General features: G+C 47.6%; 7 protein-coding genes across 7 annotated transcripts; 3 read left to right on the top strand and 4 right to left on the bottom strand.

The window, feature by feature from the left end:
* Positions 1 to 156: 156 nt before the first annotated feature.
* TGAM01_v202370 (hypothetical protein) lies at positions 157 to 1,930 on the bottom strand (the record flags this gene model as incomplete). The annotated part of the gene is made up of 3 exons (XM_018804931.1): positions 157 to 1,367; positions 1,423 to 1,748; positions 1,821 to 1,930. 3 exons carry the CDS (start codon positions 1,928 to 1,930, stop codon positions 157 to 159), a joined length of 1,647 nt encoding a protein of 548 aa, XP_018661922.1.
* Positions 1,931 to 6,983: 5,053 nt separating this feature from the next.
* On the top strand, positions 6,984 to 7,971 carry TGAM01_v202369 (hypothetical protein; the record flags this gene model as incomplete). The annotated part of the gene is made up of 2 exons (XM_018804932.1): positions 6,984 to 7,003; positions 7,209 to 7,971. 2 exons carry the CDS (start codon positions 6,984 to 6,986, stop codon positions 7,969 to 7,971), a joined length of 783 nt encoding a protein of 260 aa, XP_018661923.1.
* A 333-nt stretch (positions 7,972 to 8,304) lies between these two features.
* On the bottom strand, positions 8,305 to 10,247 carry TGAM01_v202368 (hypothetical protein; the record flags this gene model as incomplete). The annotated part of the gene is made up of 5 exons (XM_018804933.1): positions 8,305 to 8,497; positions 8,555 to 8,934; positions 8,995 to 9,138; positions 9,200 to 10,017; positions 10,109 to 10,247. The coding sequence occupies 5 exons, from the start codon at positions 10,245 to 10,247 to the stop codon at positions 8,305 to 8,307; spliced, it is 1,674 nt and encodes a 557-aa protein (XP_018661924.1).
* A 1,996-nt stretch (positions 10,248 to 12,243) lies between these two features.
* TGAM01_v202367 (salicylate 1-monooxygenase SalA) lies at positions 12,244 to 15,809 on the bottom strand (the record flags this gene model as incomplete). Its single annotated transcript, XM_018804934.1, has 7 exons — positions 12,244 to 12,493; positions 12,548 to 12,921; positions 12,985 to 13,373; positions 13,435 to 13,651; positions 13,709 to 13,969; positions 14,419 to 15,224; positions 15,290 to 15,809. 7 exons carry the CDS (start codon positions 15,807 to 15,809, stop codon positions 12,244 to 12,246), a joined length of 2,817 nt encoding a protein of 938 aa, XP_018661925.1.
* A 1,416-nt stretch (positions 15,810 to 17,225) lies between these two features.
* Positions 17,226 to 18,635, top strand: TGAM01_v202366 (hypothetical protein; the record flags this gene model as incomplete). The annotated part of the gene is made up of 1 exon (XM_024548984.1): positions 17,226 to 18,635. The coding sequence occupies one exon, from the start codon at positions 17,226 to 17,228 to the stop codon at positions 18,633 to 18,635; it is 1,410 nt and encodes a 469-aa protein (XP_024406223.1).
* Positions 18,636 to 18,911: 276 nt separating this feature from the next.
* TGAM01_v202365 (hypothetical protein) lies at positions 18,912 to 20,616 on the bottom strand (the record flags this gene model as incomplete). Its single annotated transcript, XM_018804936.1, has 5 exons — positions 18,912 to 19,152; positions 19,214 to 19,587; positions 19,644 to 20,017; positions 20,137 to 20,353; positions 20,419 to 20,616. 5 exons carry the CDS (start codon positions 20,614 to 20,616, stop codon positions 18,912 to 18,914), a joined length of 1,404 nt encoding a protein of 467 aa, XP_018661927.1.
* A 1,024-nt stretch (positions 20,617 to 21,640) lies between these two features.
* On the top strand, positions 21,641 to 23,514 carry TGAM01_v202364 (hypothetical protein; the record flags this gene model as incomplete). Its single annotated transcript, XM_018804937.1, has 3 exons — positions 21,641 to 22,043; positions 22,161 to 22,510; positions 22,585 to 23,514. The coding sequence occupies 3 exons, from the start codon at positions 21,641 to 21,643 to the stop codon at positions 23,512 to 23,514; spliced, it is 1,683 nt and encodes a 560-aa protein (XP_018661928.1).
* Between the last annotated feature and the right edge of the window lie 115 nt (positions 23,515 to 23,629).

Below are 23,629 nucleotides of genomic sequence, written 5' to 3'. Positions count from 1 at the left end.
TAGATTACTCCAGAACGCCGGCGAAACTAATCGTATAGGGTATACTTGATACTTACAGCATCTACTCCAAAATCACAGAACCAAAACCAAGACCAAAAGAGGATCAACCAAAATGAGAATAAAGAAAAGGTATTAATAGAAAATTCCTCATTTCCTCTACACCGAGTCACTTCCCCGCTGCTCAACATGAGGCGCATCATCCTTTGGCTCCTGTTCCTCTCTGACATCACCGACTTGACCAACTACCGAAGGCTCGCGTTGACGGTGTTCTTCCCAAGTCTCGGTAGGAGTCCACCTGGTAGACTTGCGAGCATTAGACACTTCGGTGTAGAGCTGGTCGACCTGTTCCAGACTGAGACCCTTCGTCTCATAGATGAAGAACCAGACGTGGGCGATGCAGATGAAGCAAGCACCGAACCAGACAAAGAAGATTTTGGACTGGAGGTTGGCGAAGCCTTTGCCGTAGTTGACCAGGTAGGGGGTAGAGTAGGCAATGGCCCAGTTGAGCAGCCAGTTGGTGGCGGTGGACATGCTGAGGGACTTGGCGCGAGTGGTTAAGGGGAAGATCTCGCCGGTGACGACCCAGGCGAGAGGACCCCAGGTGCTGGCGAAGAAGAAGATGAAGATGCAGACAAAGGCCACGGCGGTTTGCTGGCCGGCCATGTTCTTGACGTAGATGTCGCCGTTTTCGCGCTGGCCGGTGGACAATGTGCCGCAGACGGCGACAATGAGCTGGGAGACACACATGCCGATGGCGCCCATAAGGAGGAGAGGGCGACGGCCCCATCTGTCAATGGCCAGGAGGCCGGGGATGGTGGAGACGACGTTGATGGCGGAGGTGATCATGGCAATGGTGAAGCCGCTGGAGACGCCAGAGTTTTGGAAGTAGCGCGTGCCATAGTAGAAGATGAAGTTGATGCCAGTCAGCTGCTGGAGAGCCTGCAGAGCCATGCCGGTGAACTGGCGCTTCAGGATCGGGGGCTTGAAGCAGTCCCAGTAGGTGGCCTTGCTGACGCTGCTCTCGTAGTCGAGGTTGGCCTTGATCTCGCCCAGCTCCGCGACGACGGCCGGGTGAGTCTTGTCGAGGCGCCGCATGCGGGAGAGTGCCGCGGAGGCTTTTTCCATCTTGCCGGAGCGGATGAGGAAGCGCGGCGTCTCGGGCAGGAAGATCATGCCGAGGAAGAGGACGAGGGACCAGGCGAACTGGATGGCGATGGGGATGCGGTAGGAGCCGGAGTCGGGGCGGTTGGAGGTGGCGTTGTTGACGACGGCGGCGAGGAGGAGGCCGATTGTGATGGCGAGCTGGTAGGCGCCGACGATGGCGCCGCGGATCCATTTGGGGGCTGTTTCTGATTGATAGAGGGGGACTAGATTCGATATGTTAGATGGTTTTGATGTTGATGATGCATTCGGTGTACTTACTCAGGGCAGAAATCAAACCGACACCGAAACCGGCAAAGAAGCGACCAGCGAGGAACATGGGGATGGCAGTGGCAATCGTCTGCAGGACTACGCCGAGATTAAAGACCCAGGTAGAGATCATGAGCGCGGGACGACGACCGAAGAAGTCGGCCAGCAGGGGGGAGGCGAGGGCGCCGAAGAAGGTGCCCGCGGACAGGATGGAGACGATGGAGGATTCCTGGGAGGTGGTGATGTCGAGGTCGCCGTTGGAGTTGCGGAAGCCGGTGCTGAAGAGGTCTTTCCAGTAGGGCATGGCCATGATGCCGCTGATGGTGCCGGTGTCGTAACTAGATGGCCGGTTGGTTAGTGAATGATGAGATGGAATAAAAGGGGAGGTTTGATTCGATTTGATGGCTTACCCGTAGAGAACACCGCCAAAGGCGACGAAGAAACCCATGGCGATGGCGGGCCAGGAGGCACCTGCTTCATCGCTGGGTCTGGGGATTTTGACACGTTGGAGGATGTTCATTGTGAACGATGGATGGTTGTTGTGTTGTGTTTGGTGATGAGTTCTTGAAGCGTGTGTATGTGTATGTGGGCTTTGAGTAACCGAGCAGAATTGCGTAACTCGAGAGTGATGTGTAAGTGGGAGGGAAGGGAACTGATAAGGAGCGAGAGGTCACTCTTTATATACCGCAGAGAAGAAACCTGGGCTGGGGCTTGAGAAGGGTCCACGATCGGTCAAAGAGTTTTTTTTTTTACTATAGAAAGGGTAAACCTAGTCAGCTGGTAGATGGTACTCCAAACTTTTGGTATACGATGTCCACTTTCGCCAATAAGCTCGCGCTGGGAAACGGGGCGGATGAGATGGAGGAGCGGAGCCGCAGCTACTTTTACTGAGATTGCGGGGGAAATTGTGTGGAGGAGGACCACTAGATCATAGATCTGGGTGCTACATTACATGGAAAAGATCCCGGGCGTTGGAAAGGGAGAAGAGTGTAACGATGGTGGGGACTCGGCTGGAGACTCGGTGAGATCGAATCTGGAAGGGGACTTTGAATGAGACCTTGAGGGCCAATAGAGACAAGTGGCGTTTGGCATTGAGTTTGGGATACAAAAAGGGGGCGCTTTTTAGCCGTTTTTGGAGATTTATAGGCGGATATTGAACGTTGATCTTGTTTTGGGTGAATCTACGAGCAATGAGGCTACGATCAAGATTAATGTTCAATGCTGCCAAGGATTTAAGCTTTCCGAGCTCATATACATGTATTTTGACAAGAACATTAAGAGTTAGTTAGAAGAAAGATTTGTAGATCGGAAGCAACGAGAGCATTGCTTGAATGTACAATGGTACAGCAGCAATGGAGGAGGCCGCCTCAATGCCGAGCACGGATATACAAGTTGATATGCTAAAAGCCACTTGAATTAGAACACGATTAGTATTTATTCTACTTGCTATAATTCAATAGCGCCTAGAAGCGCCTTGTTTGTTCCCGGTAGCAGCGGTCATGAATTCGCAGTCATTGGTCGTTGGATGTGCACTGCGTGCGTCCATGTTTGCGGTTGAGTAAGCCATTTCCGAGCTCGGAATTCAAAACTCCGCAACCGACAGGGTCGTGTTGAATGGCGCCGCATGACTTGCCAGCATTTTGGTTGCGTTGGCTGTGTTATTCAAGTTTGAGATGCTTCGTATTGCTGAAGAAGAAAATATTTTTGGTGGTCGAAGTGGTCACGTTGCTGGAATTAAACGTTGTGCGTGACTTTGAGGGAGGATACGGATATGCGTGCTCGGCGCTTCTAGCAAAGCTTCTGTGAAGATGAAGTTCAAGCCACACTGTAGACTTGCATTGATGCCCCGCTTGCGGTACCATGTTAGTGCAATAGTGGCTTCCAATGGCATACCGCTAGACATTTGATGGCGGAATCTATAGACCTAGATCCCGCGCTGAGACATTCTAGTGGCGTCGACATCGACGTATAAGAGCCTGGCCGCTTTTGACCATATCAAGCAGTCGAGGGCAAGAAGACATTGATGGTCATATGGACAATAATAGAATACAGCAATTGATATACGGTAATTGCAATGTCAAACAGGGCTCAGATTTCAATGTAAATGCTCATTAAGCGCAACTCTAATTACGACGCCCTTTGGGTTTTGCCGAGTGGCTCGCCGTTGAAGCTTTCCACAATATATCGCGCCAAGCTTAAATGCGTGTACAACTCTCTTTTGTGTACAGAACATGTTCACCCTTTGACGATACGTACCTAGTAATGGCCAGCGTGGCATGATTTCTTATACTTTAAAGTTGCAGCCCTACGTATGAGTCGGTTGAAGGCTGGCCGGTCAATATAGGTGGCATCTCGTTTCGTGCTACTATAGCTTCATACATGGATATGCTTGATTTTGCTATATAATTCTAGTACCGGTCTTTGATGCTAGTATTAAAATGGAGATATAATCAATAATTTTATGCTTGATTATGAACAACTGTGATGTTAGCAAAGGAATCAGCAGGCCTCGAGGCGAGGGCAGCAGCAATAAGAGCAGCACATGAAGAAAGCTCTTTAGAAAGCATGGCCAGTGAGCAAATTGTTCTAGGTTCCATTCTAAAAGCTTTTTTTCTCTCTTTTCATCGCCAACTATTTATCCGGTGAAATTGTAGTCGCAGTATTCCGCGACCTATCTTTGCTAACCATGGTGACCTTGGCTCAGCTCTTCAATATCAAGAGCAAGCTGCATTCCAGCACCTTGATTTTCCACCCTACATCGCATGTCTATTGTCTGCTAATCCTTTATAATCAAGTAAAGTGCAACTCTCTTTCGGTTCGAAAAGTTGCCAAGTCGACAGCATCTCGAAAGACCTTCATCCACTCGATCTTTTGTGAAAACCAGCGAATGATGTCTGATTTGAGACTATTCGCGCTCGCGCAAATATTCGCCAAAGGTAATGTGGACATGATAGGTCACCTGATATTCAGCGGCCTTGATAACAATATGCGCTGTGTTTTCAGGTTCTTCAACGACAGTAGCGCCTTTCTTCGCTCCGAGTTGGCTGGCCAGGTAGCTCATTCGCAGACTAGGAGTACAAAACCCCTGAAGGTCTGCATCCGTTGGAGTGGTCACGGCAAAGTAAAAGTGTTTACCTTCCGGGCGAAACGTTTTTACCTCGCGATATAGACCTTTGAGGATTGTTTCGCATCGGGATAGCTCGATTGCGAGCACATCATTCGTCGTCACGCGTTGAGACATTTTATGTTTATGAATCGTGCGTTATGATGCTTGATCACCTTTTGATTTAACAAGTTGAGTGTTATGTTGAGCAAAAGTTGTGGTGTGTCTGAGACGTAGCAGATGTTGAGATCCGAGGGTTGTCGAAAGGAAGAAACAGGGTTGGGTAATTTAGTAGTTGAAATCGAATCCAGGCTGTTTGGTACGAAAGTTAGAAGTGCTGCTTGAGAAGCGAATTATCAAGCTCTTATACTTCAGAAATCATGGTTCAATAGCTGCTATTCGAAGCAAGTGCTATTTTTACTGTTACTCACGGCGTTTGTGTTGATGATGCGCAGACCTTTTCAGTTCAGGTAGCAAGAGCGCGGCCGAAGATTCAGGAGACTCAGCTGTTCAACGATCTTGGGCTGTACTCTGCCTAAAGACGTGATGGCATTTCACAAAATGAATGATCCATATATAACATATCCATACAGGACACCACCAGTGAACACTTGTGTATACAATATTTGGACAACATCTATAGAGTAGTAATGCCGAGATTGAGTACCCACCGACGACCGGGGCAAGCCTGGAATCTGCCCTGGGTATAATAGAGCAGTCAAGATAAGTATCATAGAGTATAACATAGAAAGAAATGCTTGGACAGAAGGCCATATATTATGAAACCTCTGGCCTTTTTTTCCGGCCTAGGAGAATCGTAGCCGCGAAATGAATCACTGCGCCCGCTTCGGTTGGGCTGTAGCCACCCGCGCCACTCCATTCCTTTGAAGCTGCGTAACAATGAACGGGTCTAGAACAAGGGCAGAACTGAGCAGTAAACTTAATATAGGACCTAAAGTGCTGAACCAACAGAGCGTAGCAGTGCTGATATGAAAAATCCGAGCTCTCCGGCGAATGTTGCGGTCGCCAAGTCAAACGTAGGCGCAAACACCAGCCGGTTGATGTGCACTAGAGAAGTGCCACAACAGCCGTTGGCGACTGATATGCATGATGCTATATAGCAGTCTCTGAAAAATTCACTTCTTGTTCTCTCCTGAAGAGTTTGAAGCAGCTGAATATTATCCGATGTACTGTTTGGAATACTAGCGACATCGCACTCTTCATAGAACCCTCCCGCTCTATATCGCTGCGGCTTGCACTGTTGTCATTGGCACTAGCAGCCTATGAACGGCAATTCTTGAGAAATACTATTTTTTTTTTCGACTACAAAAGTCCCATTCGATATCGTGACAAGGGTGGCGTACGTCAAGCCGAGTATCGGTGGTCAAGATTTGGATGGCCCAGTTGAGGCCGCCTCCATATGAAACTGCGGCAATTGTTACATCATCGCACAAATAAGATTCACTCGTGATAATTTTGACTCCGCTTTGCTTGTAAAAATTAGAAGACATTGCACATGCTGCTATTTTCAACAACAAGGTTGTCCCGTCAATCTGTCCGATCAAAGTACGCTGCATCATCTTCCTCATCGACGGCGATACTCTTGGCAATATTCTGGTGTTGGAAGAAAAAAGCAGGCTAGATAAAGATTTGGAATTGTAGATGCTGTAAGCCACTGTTAAGGACAGACCAGAATAACTATACCATAATTCATTTGGCTCTGCACTCTATCAGATGCTCGGCTCTAAACGCGGCTCCGAACGCGGCTCTGGGTTAGATATTGGTTTCTGCCAGACAGCCGAGTTTCAAGTAAAGGGCCTTTTACTAAGGGTATCGTATCTAACAAGAAATAAGAATAAATAGGTTCTGGATGCTTCCTTGCTATTAAGTTATAGCTATATCTATCTTTAGCCTCTTCGTATTTCCTGCTCTATACAAAGAAAACAGTGTCTTTATATAGTCAAAACCTATTGTAGAGATATTGCTAAGAAGGTTAGCTTCTTCTCACATGACATATGTATAGTAAATGTACTGACAGACCATCAACTGCGAGAAAAACATAGCTGTTCATGATGAGTAATGTTTGGCTGCATGTACACAAGTTCAAGTCTGACAGTGCGTAAGCACCGTATCATACAGTATGCATATACTGTAGAGTGGTCGGTGAGCTACTTCCAGTCAGCTGCGAGACTTCGGCACTGCCAGGCCTACAGTGGCGGACATTCTCGTAGCATTCCGCCAAGATCAGAAAACATGAGGCGCTTCGCTTTTCTACTTGCGATATATTTGAGCGGTATTTTCGGATTAGCAGAAGCTATTAAGCCGTCAGGCAATCGTGGCCAGCCGATAATAATAGATACAGATCTATTCAGCGACGTTGACGATGTGGGCGCCTTGACAATTGCGAATGTCTTGCACAATTGCGGATTGGCGGATCTGAGAGGCGTTGTAATTAACTCGCCATCTCATTATGGAGCGCTGGGAGCAAGTGTACGTATACGTCTCTACTGACTAATGTCTGCTTGATATTGAAGAAGAATAGGCCCTTTGCACATATTTCAACAACGGAGATATCCCAATCGCTGCCTTTCGACCACTTACAAATGATACGTTTTTTGACAGCTACTATTATTTGTCCGTTTCATCTATATACTCGATTAATCTGTTTATTCTCTCCAGCTAACTGTTATGCTAGATATGGCGAGTACGTCAGCAAGCTGGCATATAATTGGCCCAGAAAAGTCCAGGAATCGTCTTTGACCCCTACACCGGTAGAGTTATATCGCACTGTCTTGAGTTCTGCCGAGGATGAGAGCATTCACATCATCTCCATTGGTGGACTTGACAATCTTGCCAATCTTCTCAAGTCTGAAGCAGACCAGATAAGTCATCTATCGGGCTCCCAACTTATCTCAGCCAAAGTCAGCGAACTAGTAGTCATGGGAGGGCAATATCCGTCGGGCTGGGAGTATAACTTTGGCGGTATAGACCCGAAAAGCACGGCAGACGTCGTCAATCATTGGCCAAAGAATGTCAAAATCACCTACTCCGGCGGTGAGCTGGGTGGCAATGTTTTCTCCGGGGAAAACTTCGCACAGCGACTTTCTTCAGATTCTCCAGTTCTCAGCGCCTACCAATGGTATGTCGGTCGAGGTTCCACCATTCGTGAGTCTTGGGATCCCATCACGATGCTGTATGGCATCTTGGGGCTAGACTGGATCTCAAAGCTGAAAATCCGCCCAATGCTTGCTTATGCAAATGAGTATGGCTACAACAGCATTAATGCAGCCAATGGATCGAATGCGTGGGTCAACGATACGGGCGTAACTAACCAGCATTGGCTGCGCCTCTCAGACGGAGTAACAAATAGTAGTCTGGCGAGATTACTTGATGATATTATGACTCGTAACCCTTCTGCCGGATGCTGTTTCCAGTATGGAACGCTCGACGATTTGTGAGCTTGGACCTTTGCTGAAAGCTGCTGATGGCTGTTTGGGACGCGTACGAGGCAGGGTGTCTCAAAATTTACGAAGCATGATAGCGAATTTATGCGACAGTGATGCAATAGCGATAAAGAGAGCCATTAATATTGGCCGCAATTTAATAACTAATCGTAAACATTTACGCTTGTGATTATACCTTTTGACAAGAGCTTTGAGTGGAGCTGCTAGGCAATGAACAAGGAAACCACAGTCAAGCTTGCGGTGAATGATGACGATGATATATATAGCGGACGGAAATAATTAAGTCATTATTTGTTAAGCAGCTGCAAGATAGACGCTATGGTTGAACTACTTTCTTGGAGCACGGCCATTGTAATCGACGCCAGCCTTGGCCGTATAATTAGCGAAGCAATCATAGTTAAAGTCGATTTCATCAATTCGTTCCTGCAAGACTGACACGACATGCTCGAAAGAGCAAAGACCATCGGAATTCTCTGGACATCCGTGATATGAGTCTGCAATGGGAACGACAGCATCGTTACTATTCACAACATAGTCAGCGCGTGAGACGGGACCCGTGGAACATTCGTATACTTACACCAAGAATCGGATCTGTCGAGTAGGCTTATAAGCAGGGCATTCCAAGATCTGAGTGGTGAAATGGGTTGCAAAGGGCACGATTTTGCTAGCCACAAACGAGCTTCGCTTTTGGTTTCCAGAAAGACTCAGCGCTGGACCTTTGAACAGGGCAGTCAGGTTGAATGCCGTCAGAGTGTCGAGAACGACGACTTCGTGAGTCGCATCGGCATAAATTGACTGATTCAACGGGAAATAAGTTGTGCTGTTGTCGTATGTGAGATTAAGGGCTGAGTTCGCGGTGGGAAACGAATACGTGAAGCGGGCTACGAATTCCTGGAGATAGCCTTTGCCCTGCGCGGCGGCAACTGGAGATCCAGGGCCGTTGTTGTAGTAGAATGACTGCAGTTATCAGTACGTATACGTACTAAGAGATTTTGTGTGAGGCAGTAATTGACTTACCAGATCGTAGTAGTATTCGTAGTTGATAAAATCCTCCTCGGTGAAAAGGTTGCAGAAAGCCGAGAAGCCGAGAGCATGGGTTTCGTAAGAGCAGAGTTGGAGCATGGCAACAGCATCAGTGGCGGTCAGATTCAAGCCATAAATCTGGGAAATATGAACAAAAACATCCTATAGTCATTTCTCATCGTCATCATCTGCAGCTTACCTGAGACTGCAGTCGAGCAATCGTGCTGTTAAAGGCATTTTCGGCAAATTTTGTTGCGACTGTAGATCCAATGCTTCCGCGGCTAGCAACATTCGAGTTGGCGCAGACTTCATACGGAGCACCCGAATTGTTCACGCCGGAGTTCTCAACAAGGATCTCGATGTTGACTTGGTCCAAGTATTCAGGCACGCCAAAGAAGCCGGCAGCAAAGTTCTCGGCCGTCTTGACCATGCGGTCTTGAGACTCGGTGCGGAAGACCGGGATCGTGCCGCTGGCAGTGAAATTGTTCAGAAACTTTCCGTAAAGCTGACGATACGCCACTCCGAGATTGAAGTTTTGACTGCGGCCCAAAGGCGTCAGCAGCTCGGCACCGAGCTTATAAGTCCAGTCGGCCAGAAAAGCCAATTCTCCAGCGACTTTGAACCCGCCCGCCCGAGTCGCATTTTGGACTTTTTGAGCAAAGGTAGCCGGAGCAGCGCCGCTGGTAGGATAACGAGCACCGTGGCGGTAAAGAAGATGCAACTGGACAATGTTGCAGCCATCCGGAATCAGAGGGCTCGCGTCGGGCAGGTCATAGTCTGCTGAAGACACAGAATACCAAGGAGAGAGATTTCCCCAGTATTTGGTTATGTCAAAGCCCTTTCCAAATTTGCTGGCTCCCCAGGGCTGCGGCGTGACCAGCGGAAAGCTATCTGAAGGTCCATTGTTGTAAGGATAGATTGGGGCGGTTTGGATTGCAGCTGATTCTGCTCCCGTTGGCGTTGGACCCGGATATCCTACCTTGGACTCGGGCGGGAATAATTTAGAGTTGACATTTGCTTAAGTGGCAGCGCTATCAGCACTTTGATCCGGACATGACATGTTCTTTTCTTCTTCTAGACCTAATAGATTGAACTTTAAAGAACTTACTGCTAGCGGGAGGGTAAGCATCTGATGTAGCAGCGCCAGCAATGCTCAACGCCTCGATAGTCGTGTTCAAGCTTCTGGCTGAGTAAATATCTGCTAGTAATGCAAGCATGAAGGTTGATGAGAGCGTGTCTGACCGCATCTTGGTCTTTATTTTTTTCACGATGCGCTACTTCAGCAGTTAGAAGCTCTGCAATTGATATTTCGACTCCAAGAATTCCAGTAAACATCTGCTCAGTATTCCGATCTTTAAATAGTCAGGGGCGCATCCAGGACATATTCCCGTCGTCGGTATAAGAGGCTGCCTGTGTCGACGGCCAACAGATAAATCTACACTATAAGCCAATCAAGCGGCAGACTAATGGCACGTTGCCCATGACGTATAAGGCTTCGCTATAGCTAAAGGAATGGAATCGCCAAATTGAGAACACGAATCTATCGATGTGTGGTATGACGGAAATCCTGTGGGGTCCGATTGTTGGGCGATCGATCGATAATTCTGTCACAGCGACTAGTATACAGTACGGAGGGAATATATCTTTGATGAACGGCTTTTATTATCTACTGGCTCGGTTTACAATTTCTTTAGAAGCAGGCCCTTTTTCTTTAATGAAATCTCCATGAAGAGAAAAACAGAGAAGAAATTCGCCCAGTAAGAACCAGCTTACATCCCCTGAAAGTAGAGAGTAAGCGTTGCAGTATGATGGCTCTTTACCGATTCCTTGCCGCGTTCCGAACTGGCCGTTTGCACAGCCCACGATTTTCTTCATCGGGCAAAATTTAATGACGCATACCGTAGTTAATGGTAGCCGTGCATATATTAACAGTCGTCTCAATGAAAGTACTGATGAACTAACCTCAGTTGAGCAAATAATTGCACTCGTAGCCGTGAACCAGAACATGATCATGGCGGAGTGGACTTCAGAAGCTGTCAGTCTTTTAGTAGTGCAGATTTGAGGCCCGTATTCGCGCAACTAGGATCGTGCAATTGCGTATATTCTCGTCCAGCCAGAGTATAGTTACGACATGGCAGACGTAGCAAGGGATGCCATAGATCATTTGAAGAGCGAATGGGACGGCAAGCCAGTTGCGATAGTTACGTGAGTTATGATATCAACAGGAGGGAACGGTTCCAAGGAGTGGGCAGGCATTCAGATATTGCAGTAACGAGTTAGCCAGGCATTTGTTGGCCTCGAAAGGGGTCAGTACAGAAAATGTTACTACAGACTCATCTCTATTTTTATCGCAGGGGAGGGTGAAGGAATGGTGTATTAAACTGACGCTCTCATTTTCTAGTATTTCGAGCAGAAGGCCACAGCTCGCACGTATCAGCCGCTTCCCTTCACACAGAACATTTCCTTTCTGATACCTCAAGCTTTGTCTGCTCATTCTTGGCCCTTTTAGTGTCTCATCAATCTTTGGAAATGGTCAGCTAGTGACTACGATTTTGAGACTATCTGAATGGCGGTCAGCGACAGCGGCGAGACGACGAACAACATTGGAGTCTTCTTCGTCCATTTCGTCCGGCGCGTCCACCACCCAGTAAAAATTGCGCGCGACTTTGAGACCTAAAGACATGGATATCCCACAGAGTCTCTGATTCTATGCCATCGCCGCCGCGCAGCTTGCCGAGTTCCTCGATATTGGATGTAAGGAGCGTGCCGTAGGGCAGAAGCCGGGCTGCAAACCTTGAAGTCATGAAAGGGATACTTGGAGCTGAAGACTTTTAAGCACTGTCTGGTGTAAGAACAGAAATAGCGCTGGTGTGCCTGATTCTGATTCTTAGAGCCGGCGAATAGTGGTGGCAGCAACAACAGACTTGCCGCTGTTGTCGATGCACCTAAGGAGAAGGCAGCCGGCGTCCTTCGAGTGAGCACATTCCTTGAACTTATGGGGCTTGTATATCCATGAGCCTGTTCCCGGGGCGTGGCCGATAGATGAGAATAAGAGAAAGGCAGGGCAAATGCATGTTAGTTATCCGGTGTATGAGGAGAGAGCATGCATGTTGGTTTTAGGGCACGAGGCTCTGTGTTGCCTGATTAGAAGAGTATCATCTAAGATTAATTCTAATTGTATGAAAATAGCTAAAAGTATAAGTATAAGTTGAAGTATAAGAGAAAGCCTGAGACTTTGCCAAACTAGTTTGCCGGAATAGCATTATACCAGCTAAACAAATTCTTTGGGTCCCACTGCTTCTTCAAGCTCATAAGCTTCGTAAGCTTGCGAGTTGAATACCAAGCAGCAGGACCTTCGTCGCCATGCGCATAATTAACATATGTAGATAGGCTATCGTAGCCACTTGTTGCAGCAAAATTTTGCCGAGATTGTTGCATAAACGCATTAACTGGTCCGTCAATCGTGGCATCGGTATACCAACCCTCGAAAAGACTGGCAGGTTTGAATTAGCACGAAATTTGCAAAGTCGGGACTGTTGTGACTTACACCATGGTCTTGGTGTCGCGAAGAGGATATGCTGTCTGCGAGTCCGGAACAGCAGCAACCGCCTCGGATGAATATTTCTGAATTACCACACGGCCAGCATAAGCCGGGTAGTCGAGATAGAATTGTGTTAGGTTGGCAAAGTAGCTTTCCCAGGTAGGCACATGGGTCTGTTTCAGTGCGGCGTGGTAGATATTAACGCGATTATTGGCGGTACAAGCGTTACCTGCAACTCCAAAATAAGCCTGGCTTATTTCTTCATTCCAAGGAACCATGGAGATGTTTTTGTTAGTAGGACTCATGGCAATGAGTGCCTCCAAGTGAGGCATAGCTTCATCTACTGTGCCAAAGTAGATGACATTCACCCACAAAGTTGCCTAACATAATATTAACGAATCAGTCTGCAGTTGTTGAGAAAGCTCGGAACTCAGTTTTTTTACCTCACGGGTGGTGGCGTTTGCAAAGGCAAAACCACTCAATGCCATATTCGCCGGCAGAGACTCATCATAAGATTGCATGTACTCCCACACAGAGCGATTGTTGGCAGCTGTGAATGCAAAATCGGCGTTGACAACTTGTCCACCGTTTGTGGCGTCATATACTTTGTAAGTCGCAGAGGTCACTATGCCAAAGTTTTGGCCAGCACCACGCAGCGCCCAAAAGAGGTCTGGATCCTGCGTGGCGGATACTGTAATGAGATCACCCGAAGCCGTCACCAGTTCGATCGAGAGCAGATTGTCAATAAGAAGGCCCCTGAGGCCCTGCAGGCTGCCCCAGCCTCCACCCAAAGTTGTGGAAATGACGCCAAGGCAGGAGACAGAGGCAATCGCTGGTATCTCACATCAGTCTCTTTCTTAGCCCTTCCGAATCTAGGCACTCAGAGTACATACGAAGTTCTTTTCCGTTTTTGAAGAGCACGTCGATAATCTGTGAGAAAACGACTCCGCCACCAACTGTGAGCGTGTTCTGCTTTGTGTCTAGGCTCACGGACTGAAAGTTGACGAGGTTAATGGCCAGCCCATCTTGCAGTTTGGACAGCGTTGTGGTGACTCCTCCGCCGCCACTAGTGACGGAGAATGGAATCTGATGCTGCGCGGCAATTTTGACCTGAGTATTTCTTAGCCAATAGTTTCACGATGAGATGTTGAAAACTCTTGGACTCACGATATTTTGGATGTCTTGGTTAGTAGCAGGCTTAACGACAGTGCTGAAGGTAGGCTGTGTAAAAATATCCCATCGAGGAGTCAAAGTTTTGTTGAAGCTGCGATCTGTGCAAACAGATATTTCAGCACCGGAGGACAGCGAAGGCCCAAACAAAGTTGCATCATTGCCAACCGAACACCCAATAGAGGCAGAGACGAGAAAGGACGCCCATAACAGTAGGTGACGCGCCATTATAACAAGATTGTTAACGGCAGGACTAGGCTAGATAAGTAGTCTATTCTGGATGCTAGACATTGCTTGGATATTGAAAAGGACGAAGATATCTTGGGGTATTTATACAATGTACCAGAGGAAGACGAAAGCAAAATGGGGGCTTGATGACGGTCGTTTTCCCTCTATCGTAGGAACTCAAGCCACAGGGGTAGAACATGAAAGCTTACGATCGTTTACAGAAGTACAATGGGCAGGGGGGTGACAGAGTATTGGAACCAACTAGGGTCCCGATTCAGGGGGCTGATATTGGCTGTTCATATGAAGGTTAGCCTTGGTAAAATATTGAAAAGGCCAAGCACTAAATATATATATCTAGTACTATATATATCTCAATATATTGAAGGATCTCAGCAGGATGCATGCGCTGTCATCTATCTATGTTTCCCGAAGACCAAGCACAGAGCAGTTATGCAGAGGCTCAGCTATTAAGCTCTTACTCGTGCGTCGTAATCATCAGCCGCCCGACGAACCATGTCTTTCCAATCCATGAACCAGACCTTGTGGGACCGTTCCCGAATCTGCTGTTTGAACTTGTCAAAGTCGTCGCCCACATCCGGGGCAGAACCCTGAAATAATTCAGCCATGTAGCGACTGCTTTCGACGAGCCACTGCCCTCGCTCACGGCAAGTGTTGTCATATGCCTCGAAGGCTGCTGACAAGGCCGCAGATTTCGAAATTGAGTTGTCTCTCGACGCTAAGTCGTGGCCAGCTTTCTCAAGAACGGTGGCCAGGACCAATGCGTCTTCCACGCCTACGCACGCCCCAGCACCGTGATGCGGAGAGCTGGCATGAGCCGCATCGCCAGCAAGACAGACGCGGTCATATGAAAAGGACGGGAGTGGGTGATCAAGGGTGTCGAATATTGCCCATCGATCGAGCTGGTCAGGGAGAAGGTCAATCATTGCACGGACGGCTGGTCCAAACCCGGAAAACGCCTCCACGACGTCTGCCTTTGAAGCTGGCGCAGTGAGATTCTCATTGTCTGGCCAATCATTCTTGTCTTGTATAAAAGCCACAAAATTCATAAACTTGCCACGACCGACTGGGTAGGTGTTGATGTGTGCTTTTGGTCCGAGATACATCAATTGGCCACTTGGAAGATGGCCAAGGGCAGCAAGTGCTTTGTCCATCTCGATCAGGGCGCGATACGCACTTTGATGAGAATAATGCGGGTAGGAAGCCGGGTTATCTTCCCCTAACACAATCTGGCGCACGCGAGATTTGATGCCGTCACAACCAATAACTACAGAATGACACCATGTTAGCATGTGTGCACGAATTTCTGGGTTCCGGGCTCAAGGCACTTACCAGCATCGGCCAACGCTTCTGTACCATCGGAGAACTTCAACACCAGCTTCTCGTCTTTACTCTTTTGCTCAATCGTGGCTATACGCTTCCCAAGCTTTATCAAATCTGGTGGAACAAGACTAACAAGCTCGTTGAGGAATTGGCCGCGATGACAGCCGGGAAATCCATCCTTTTTGCCTGTGGAGAGCTCGAAATCGAAAGCTGTGCCCTTTTCTCGTAGTCTAATGTCTTCTTGGGTGAAGCCATTGATCCACCGCAGGCTTCCAGTGGTTGCGATACCGACCTTGCCCAGGGCGCCGGCAACGCTGGGATTCAAGGCTTGCATACATTGGGTTGCTGTCTCTGTGAAGCCGAGCCCAGCACCTATTTCTTTCAATTCAGATGCCTTCTCGTAGATGACGACTGGGATGTTGCGTTCAATTAAGCCTAGGGCTACGTGTAGACCAATGATACCACCGCCAATAACTGCAATATTAAACGGCACTGAGCCGTCTTGCCCTGCGTTGCCCGTTTCTGCCATATCTTCAACACAAATGCCTTGACAGAATCTGTGTATGAAGGTTGCGTAGTATCAACGAGTAGGGGTGAGCAACAGTAAGAGAGAAAGAGGGCAGGCCAGATTAGGGGTCTGAGTTGGCTGGTACAAGCCAAAGTATAACTCGCTTTACCTTGAGCTATACCTTTATAGTATTGCTGTTTTGGTTAAGTAGGGTAAGTAACTTATGGGTATTGCGTGTGCCTGTTTAGTGGAGGTGTATGGATAATGTCTCTGTCTGTGTAAGCAGATAATTCTCTTATAACAACTACTACAACAGCCCTTGGTCTAACATCTTTGCGCTGTTGGTTAAGTTGTTACACTATGACAAAATGAAATGGTAAAAATACATCTAATGAATTAAACTTATTTTAACATTAGTAATTACCTTCTATCTGAGTGATTGGCTATGAAATGTTACCAAAGCCTTTGAGAATATTTTTGTAATTGGTTTATATAAATTTCAAATTACAGTATCCATGCTGCTTACTTTATGGGCCGACTAGCGTAACCTTCAAGGATCAGATCGTGGTGACATACGGTACCCTTCTAGTCTGCAGGTATACTAAGATCTTTTAGTCAGGTCCTCGGCAAAACGTTTTCTCTATTTCAAACCCTTGAGACTTTGGTCCATAGCGACGGGTCTGCGGTAAACCAACATGGACATGATTTAGATGCCTATCTGCGGGGTATACGACGTATAAGCACTAGAATTTTGGGATCAGCGGAGACGCATTTTTCGTAGCCCTGTATATACAAGGCGGCAGTTCAGTTCATAAACATACCCCCTCCCCTACACGCAAATGCGCTGGCTATCATTCTAGCGCGACGGGGTATCTCGCTCCACCACGATGTTGGAGAATTGGTTAGACCATAGGATCGAAGGAGGATTCGTAGATACTTGCTTCGTATAAGGATTCCTTGATGTACAACCATGCTTGCTACCTACGACCTGGGTAGTCTTTGTTACACAGAAATTATCCAATCAGCTTCCACGGAATAACCGAGCGGATATTAATAAAGATACTACCAGACAAAAGTACTCAATTGATGCACAACGGAATATGGCTCCTGGCCGGATATCTTCATGTCACTAGGGAAAATACTAGTGATATCCCGGAGCCCGAAAACCATTGAGCTTATGGGCGTGGCAATAAATGACCAAATAGGTAGTAAAATGCCCCAATATTCCTTCAGTGTACTGACATCTCGTCATCGTTCGGATTTAGGCAATCTAGAGGCGCCTGGTTAATACCATCGCTCATGAAACATTTGTGCAGGAAAGGCTGTAAAGCCCTCTTAGAAATTCAGTGACTCTTATTTGCACTAAGATTACCTTTGTAACTCATCCACGGTCCTTTGTGGGTTCAATCTGAACCATTTGAATTGGTATTAGACACAATGGATGATACAGAGCGTTACCGAGATGTTCTCGGCCAGCTGCCTTTTTTGAAAAGCTATACACACCTTTTACTATGCTTCTCAATTTCAGATGATAAAGATCGAGAGCTCATAGTATCTTCTCTGGAGGATGGTATACTCAAGATAAAGTCAACCCTACCATGGCTCGGCTACCGAGTTATCAACGACGGAAAAAGCAGCAGACTAGCCGTCTGTCCAGAATTTGCACCACCCAATTCTTCACTGCAAGTTCGAGACCGCTCCAATGAATGCCCATCATTTTCAGAAATTGTTAAGGCCAAAGGTCCATTTTCGATGCTAGACGGGTCCCTCATAGCACCCGTGGTCGCTTTCCCGCAGTCATACGAGGAATCTGACTTGAAGCCTGCACCGGTCATCTCGTTCCAAGCCAACTTTGTTAGTGGTGGCCTGTTGCTTGACTTTGCTGCGCAACACAATACAATGGATATGAGTGGCATGTGCCAATGTCTTCACCTGTTGGCAGCAGCCATGCGTGGCGACGAGTTCTCGGCTTTGGAACTGGAACAGGGGAATCGAGACAGGCGACATCTCGTTCCCCTGCTTCGTCCAGAGGAGCCACTGCTGGACCACGGCCACATGATCCGCCGACCAAACCCTCTCCTATCTTCAGGAGTACCGCCACGTCCAAGTCAGAATGAGATTACAAATCAGCCCGTCTGGAATTGGCACACATTCAGATTCTCCGCAAGTAGTCTACGAGCACTCAAGGAGCTGGCTTCTCAATATACTGCATCACCAGATTCAGATAGCAACCAGACTGTGGCATTCATCTCTACCAATGACGCTCTCTGCGCATTCTGGTGGCAGCGCCTTTCTTTCATACGACTGGCCCGCAGCGACAACACGGGCCCTCTTAAACCAGATCAGCCAAGCATGTTTAGTCGCGCAATAGACGGCCGTACCGCTCTGAATATCCCGCCAGAGTACATTGGTCAAATGATCCACACGTGTCCCACGAAACTTCCTATAGGCGAAGTCGCTACTAGGCCTTTGGGCTACGTGGCCGCAGAGTTACGCCGTAGTTTGAAGACATATAATACGACGCAGATGGTTCGAAGCTTCGCAACACTGATAGCGCGAGCAGAAGAGAGAAGCGCCATCACGTTTATGGCAACATACGACCCAAATACTGATGTAGGTTGCTCGTCATGGGCGCATGCTGACGTGTACTCTAAAGAATTTGGAAAGATTTTGGGGAAGCCGGCATTGGTGAGGAGGCCAAGGTTCGATCCGCTAAAGGGCGTTGTATATCTCCTTCCTAAAAATCTGGATGGAGATATTGATGTAATAACTTGTTTAACCCAAGAAGACCTTGAAGGACTAGTATCGGATTTAAAGTTCAAGAAGCATACAGAGCGTATCATGTAACTAAGATTTATATCTTGGAAGAATTCTGGTAGTAAAGGTTGAACGGAATTCAACTTCTTATATGCGTGTGCCTGCGCAAAAGTAATTTGACCGACAAATGAATATACCGACGCTGAGAAATGTTGTAACATATTAGGATATTGACTAATTATAAACTAAACAAGAAACGAAAGCTACTGAAACGCCTCAGGCCACAACTGACTAGACTACGCATTAGCTAAAACCGACATGTTGCTACAGTAACTATTGTCGTTACTGCTAACAAAGGCTCAACTCTTAAGAAATGGGGTTATAAGAGTTGAAGCGTCCATTAGGATCCCACTTCTTCTTGAGCTGCTGAAGTCGAGATAGATTATCTCCGTACAAGACTGCGGGACCTTCATCACCATGTGCGTAGTTGACGTAGATGGACAACTCAGAGGTACCTGCGGTAGTCTGGAACTCATTGCGGGCATTCTTCATGAATGTTGAGAGGGTAGCAGCATCGGTAGGGTTAGTGACCGACGTAAGGAACAACCTAGTAATTTGTTAGAGCCCAGCGATAAAGTGTAATATTGTAAGGTTGAAAATATACGTACTGGTGCGCTCCGAGCTCACGGTGAGCATAAGCAGTGGCATTGACCGGAACTGTGAGAGCCTGTTTGGTCGAATATCTCTGGGTCACCCAGACAGGAGAAATTGTCGGATGCTGAGTATAAAACTCAGCCAACTCGTCAAAGAAGCTGCCATATGTAGCAGCATTGATATTCTTGAGACCCATGCCATAGAAGTCGGTCTCGCTGTTTTTGTTGCATGTGCCGAAATCGGTTCCGAAGCCCTGGACATTGGGCAGTTCATTCCATGGTACAACAGAGATGTTTTGTTTTGTGCTGGGCAAATCGAGGAATGGCTGAAGAAGTGACATGCCATCGGCCTTGGCGCCGAAGTAAACGGCATTGAACGTGATACCCGGCTTGGACTTCAAGTTAGTATCAAGAGCCGCCGCCGCGTTGTCGACTGGAAACTTACGCCTGGGGTAACAGTGATTTGCAAAGCCAGCTCAGCGGGGAGGTTGTCATTGAAAGCTTCAACCGCCTCAAACAATGACCTATTGGCGCTCGCTGGGAAAGCGAAATCGGCGTTAAGATATTGGCCGTTATTGCGGAGGCTAGGAGCCGTGAAGGTAGCAGAAGTGATGATGCCGAAGTTGTGGCCGGCACCGCGAACTGCCCAAAAGAGATCACTGTTCTCAGTCGCGGAAGCAGTCAGAAGTTTTCCGTCAGCAGTAACGATGTTGACTGATTGCATGAGATCGACGACCATCCCATGAACGCCCATGAGACGCGTGACGCCACCACCCAGAGTAGCTCCTAAGACTCCGACACAAGGACCGCCTCCCGTAGCTGGTCAGTGCAAAATCTATTAGCAAAGTATTCCAAAAATGTATGGATGAAGGTGCCGGAGTAGCTCAAGCAATGTTGTAGTTTCGATTTTTATTACACAGAGACAAAGGATCACTTACGGAACTCTTTTCCGGCAGCGAAAAGAGGGTCATAGACCTGCTGGAACTGGGCAGATCCTCCGATGGTAACAAGACTGTTCTTTTCATCTACGGTGACTGTGTTGAAGTTTCCGAGATCAATATCAATCCCGTTTTTGAAAGTCTCCAAAGTCACAGAGGCACCATGACCGGCACCAGTTGCCATGAACGGGATGCCGTTGGAGTTGGAGATTTGGACCTAATGAGTCAGGTTGATAAGAATTATGCGGGCTCGGGAGATGATACTATACCGCCAGGACATACAATTGTTGCAACATCCTGCTCTGTGGCAGGCTTGATAGCGCCAAGATAAGTTGGAGGTGCAAAGATAGTCCACCGCTGTTCGACGCTGGTGTTCCAAGCAGCATCTGACGGCAGAATGATCTCAGTATTCTTGGATAAATACGGAGCATAAAGAGCCGTCAGGTTCGCGGCAGCGAAGGCAGCGTCCCGGATATACATGGTGGGCTACCGTCTCCCAAGTACAGGAACAAAAAGAATTATTACAGGGAAAGCAGAACAATAAGTGCGGACCAAACCAGAAGAGCCGGTAGATGTTGTAGCACTGTCAGTTGAAGGATTGCAACATCTATGGGCTTTATATAACCGAGATTACACCTCCTTGCCAGCTGAGTCTGATGAGCTGACTTTCATAAGCTGGTCATTGCAGTTAGTTATATCTAGAGATTATTTAAGCGTTTATTACCACTTTAATTGCTTATTAATTTTATACTTATGTCTTCTTTAGCTATAAATAAATGAATTGTTTTGTGAATTATGCTTTCTACTAATAAATCATCCTATACATGTGATATAACACTAGCTGCTTCCAAGTCCCTGTATAGGAACCAGTATTTCCCGGAATTTCAAAACAAGCTGACCGCCGGAGACAAGCCATTAGGTGTCTCCGAGTCTGATGTAGCGTATTACATCCTTGAATGCTAACATGATTGTGCCTGATGGATCTGCAGCTGGACCCACTGTCCCGGGAATACGGCCGCTTTTCTATCACACCTTGTTCCTACGATACATGCATCCGCGGCCAATCTTGACGCAATACGAAGTCCACAAAGAGGCCAACCACACACCCTCCAACAATAGCAACGTCCCTGTAAGTCTGTAATGCAACCTGATTCGTAATCACACTTCCTCCCGCAAAGTCTTACCTAATGGGTCGAATCCCGTTTGTATCTCTGGCGATGTTCTTTCTCTTCCTTACTACTAGCCGATTTTCTCCTATCTCCCTTGTCACTGTGGCCAGCCCAGAAAGAGTAAGCAATATATTGCCAGATTAAATCACGCCAACCAAGCACGCAGTGATACGGGTTGAGCCAGAGGCCAGGCAAAACAGCCTCCAGCGACCACATTCAAGTGTTGTCTCAGGTTTGCAGCCAATATACACAACCATTCTGCCATTTTGCCTGAAGGGTTGATGCCTATGGCTTCTTCCAGCGACGAAAGAAAAGGGAGCACTGATGCGTCAGTCATGGTGCATACGACTACTCCCAGTGACGACAAAGAAGAAGGCAGCATGAAGCCATCAGTCCGCCCGTCTTGGCTGAAAATTGTCTTTTCTGACTCAAACCTCACCAAGGAGATTATTGAACACCACTACAATGGCTCCGGCACCGAAGACGACCCGTACATTGTGCGCTGGCTGGAAAATGATGTGCTCGACCCGAAGAACTATTCACTTGTTGTCAAGTGGTCGTTGACCCAGATCCTCGCCTTCTCTTTCCTCTGTGTTTCCTTTCTCTCCAGTGCCTATACAGGGGGTATCACCGAAATCCAGGCTGAATATGGTGGGAGCTCTGCGCTCAACAGCTTGGGCGTTGGATTCTTCGTACTTGGATTTGCTGTTGGGCCCTTTCTTTGGGCACCTTTATCCGGTATGTATACGGGACGTTTAAACAAAAGAAAAAAAAACTTGAGAATATCGCTGCCCTCTTCCTCACTCTCTGTGGCTCTACACGGTAGTTGCTTTGCTAACATCCTTTGCTCAATAGAGCACTATGGGCGCAGAATTGTCTTTGTTGCTACGTACTTCATGGCTACAGCCTTCAATGTTGGCGTAGCTGTGTCGCAGAACCTCACATCTATCTTGGTACTACGCTTCTTTGCTGGCCTGTTTGGCTCATCTCCAATCACCAACTCTGGGGGCGCCGTCACCGACATGTTTGAAGCCGAAGAACGTGGTCTGGCTCTAACTGTTTTCTCTGTTGCCCCTTTCCTCGGGCCTGTTCTCGGGCCCATCATTGGCGGCTTTGTCGGAGCTGGAGTTGGCTGGCGATGGCTGATGGGGCTATTGGCTATTATGACGGGATGCACTTGGATTGCTGGAACCCTTTTTGTCCCGGTAAGCCAGCCTCAAGATGGGCAACGTCTATACTATATCCAGTGGCCGTAACATGTGCTAACTGTTTTTACAAGGAGACATATTCACCTGTACTTCTACGTCGCCGGGCATTGAAGCTTTCCATGCTCACAGGGAAAGTCTACATGTCCCCCTTCGATTCCAAGTCTGCGCAGAAGAGTCTTTTACCTCATCTGTGGAGCGTCTTCAGCAAGCCATGGGCTCTGCTTACAGAACCAATCGTGCTGCTCTTATCTGTCTACCTGGCCATTGTCTTCGGAACATTGTACCTCCTTTTCGCTGCGTATCCCATCGTCTATGCGCAGGATCGCCGTTGGCCCCAAGGAATTGCTGGCCTACCCTTCATTGGCATCCTGATCGGAAATTTATCCGCCCTTGCCTTTTCATTCTTTCTCAACAAACGATACGTGGCCGTCGCAAAAAAGTATCAAAGTAATGGAACGAGGACACCGCCAGAGGCTCGCTTGCCGCCATGCCTTATAGGCTGCATTTTCATCCCCATTGGATTGTTTTGGTTCGCCTGGACTAACTCTTCGTCCGTTCACTGGATAGCTAGCATTGCTGCGGGAGCCCCTTTTGGATTCGGTCTAGTTTGTGTGTTTATGGGGATTACGAATTACCTCGTCGATGCTTACACTATCTACGCGGCTTCTGTCTTGGCAGGGGGTGCTGTCCTGCGTGGCATCTTCGCAGTCATTTTCCCTTTATTCACCACTAAGATGTATGCGAACCTGGGCATTCACTGGGCTTCATCAGTACCTGGCTTCATGGCTGTTGCCTGTGTCCCATTCCCATATATCTTTTACAGATATGGCGATGCTATTAGAGCCAGATGTCGATACGCTGCGCAGGCGGAGGCTGCTCTACAGGCTTTACGAAACTCGAACGTCGCTGCTTCATCTGAGACAGCACCTAATGCAGATTCACGGACCTCAAATGTGGCTGCCTCATCTCAGACAGCGCGTACTGCAGAGGGTGAGGCTTGAAAACTGACAAAGTCGATATGGAGACATGAATACCTACTTACTATATCATTCAACACCTAATTTTATGCCTTCATACCTCAATTCCCAGCACATATCGAGTAATTAATTGTAAACC

Source organism: Trichoderma gamsii, assembly GCF_001481775.2.
Source record: "Trichoderma gamsii strain T6085 chromosome Unknown Scaffold_6.2, whole genome shotgun sequence".
In the NCBI taxonomy this organism is placed as follows: Eukaryota; Fungi; Ascomycota; class Sordariomycetes; order Hypocreales; family Hypocreaceae; genus Trichoderma; species Trichoderma gamsii.
The sequence above is the reverse complement of the archived record's forward strand: the minus strand, read 5'-3'. Positions and strand labels throughout refer to the sequence as shown.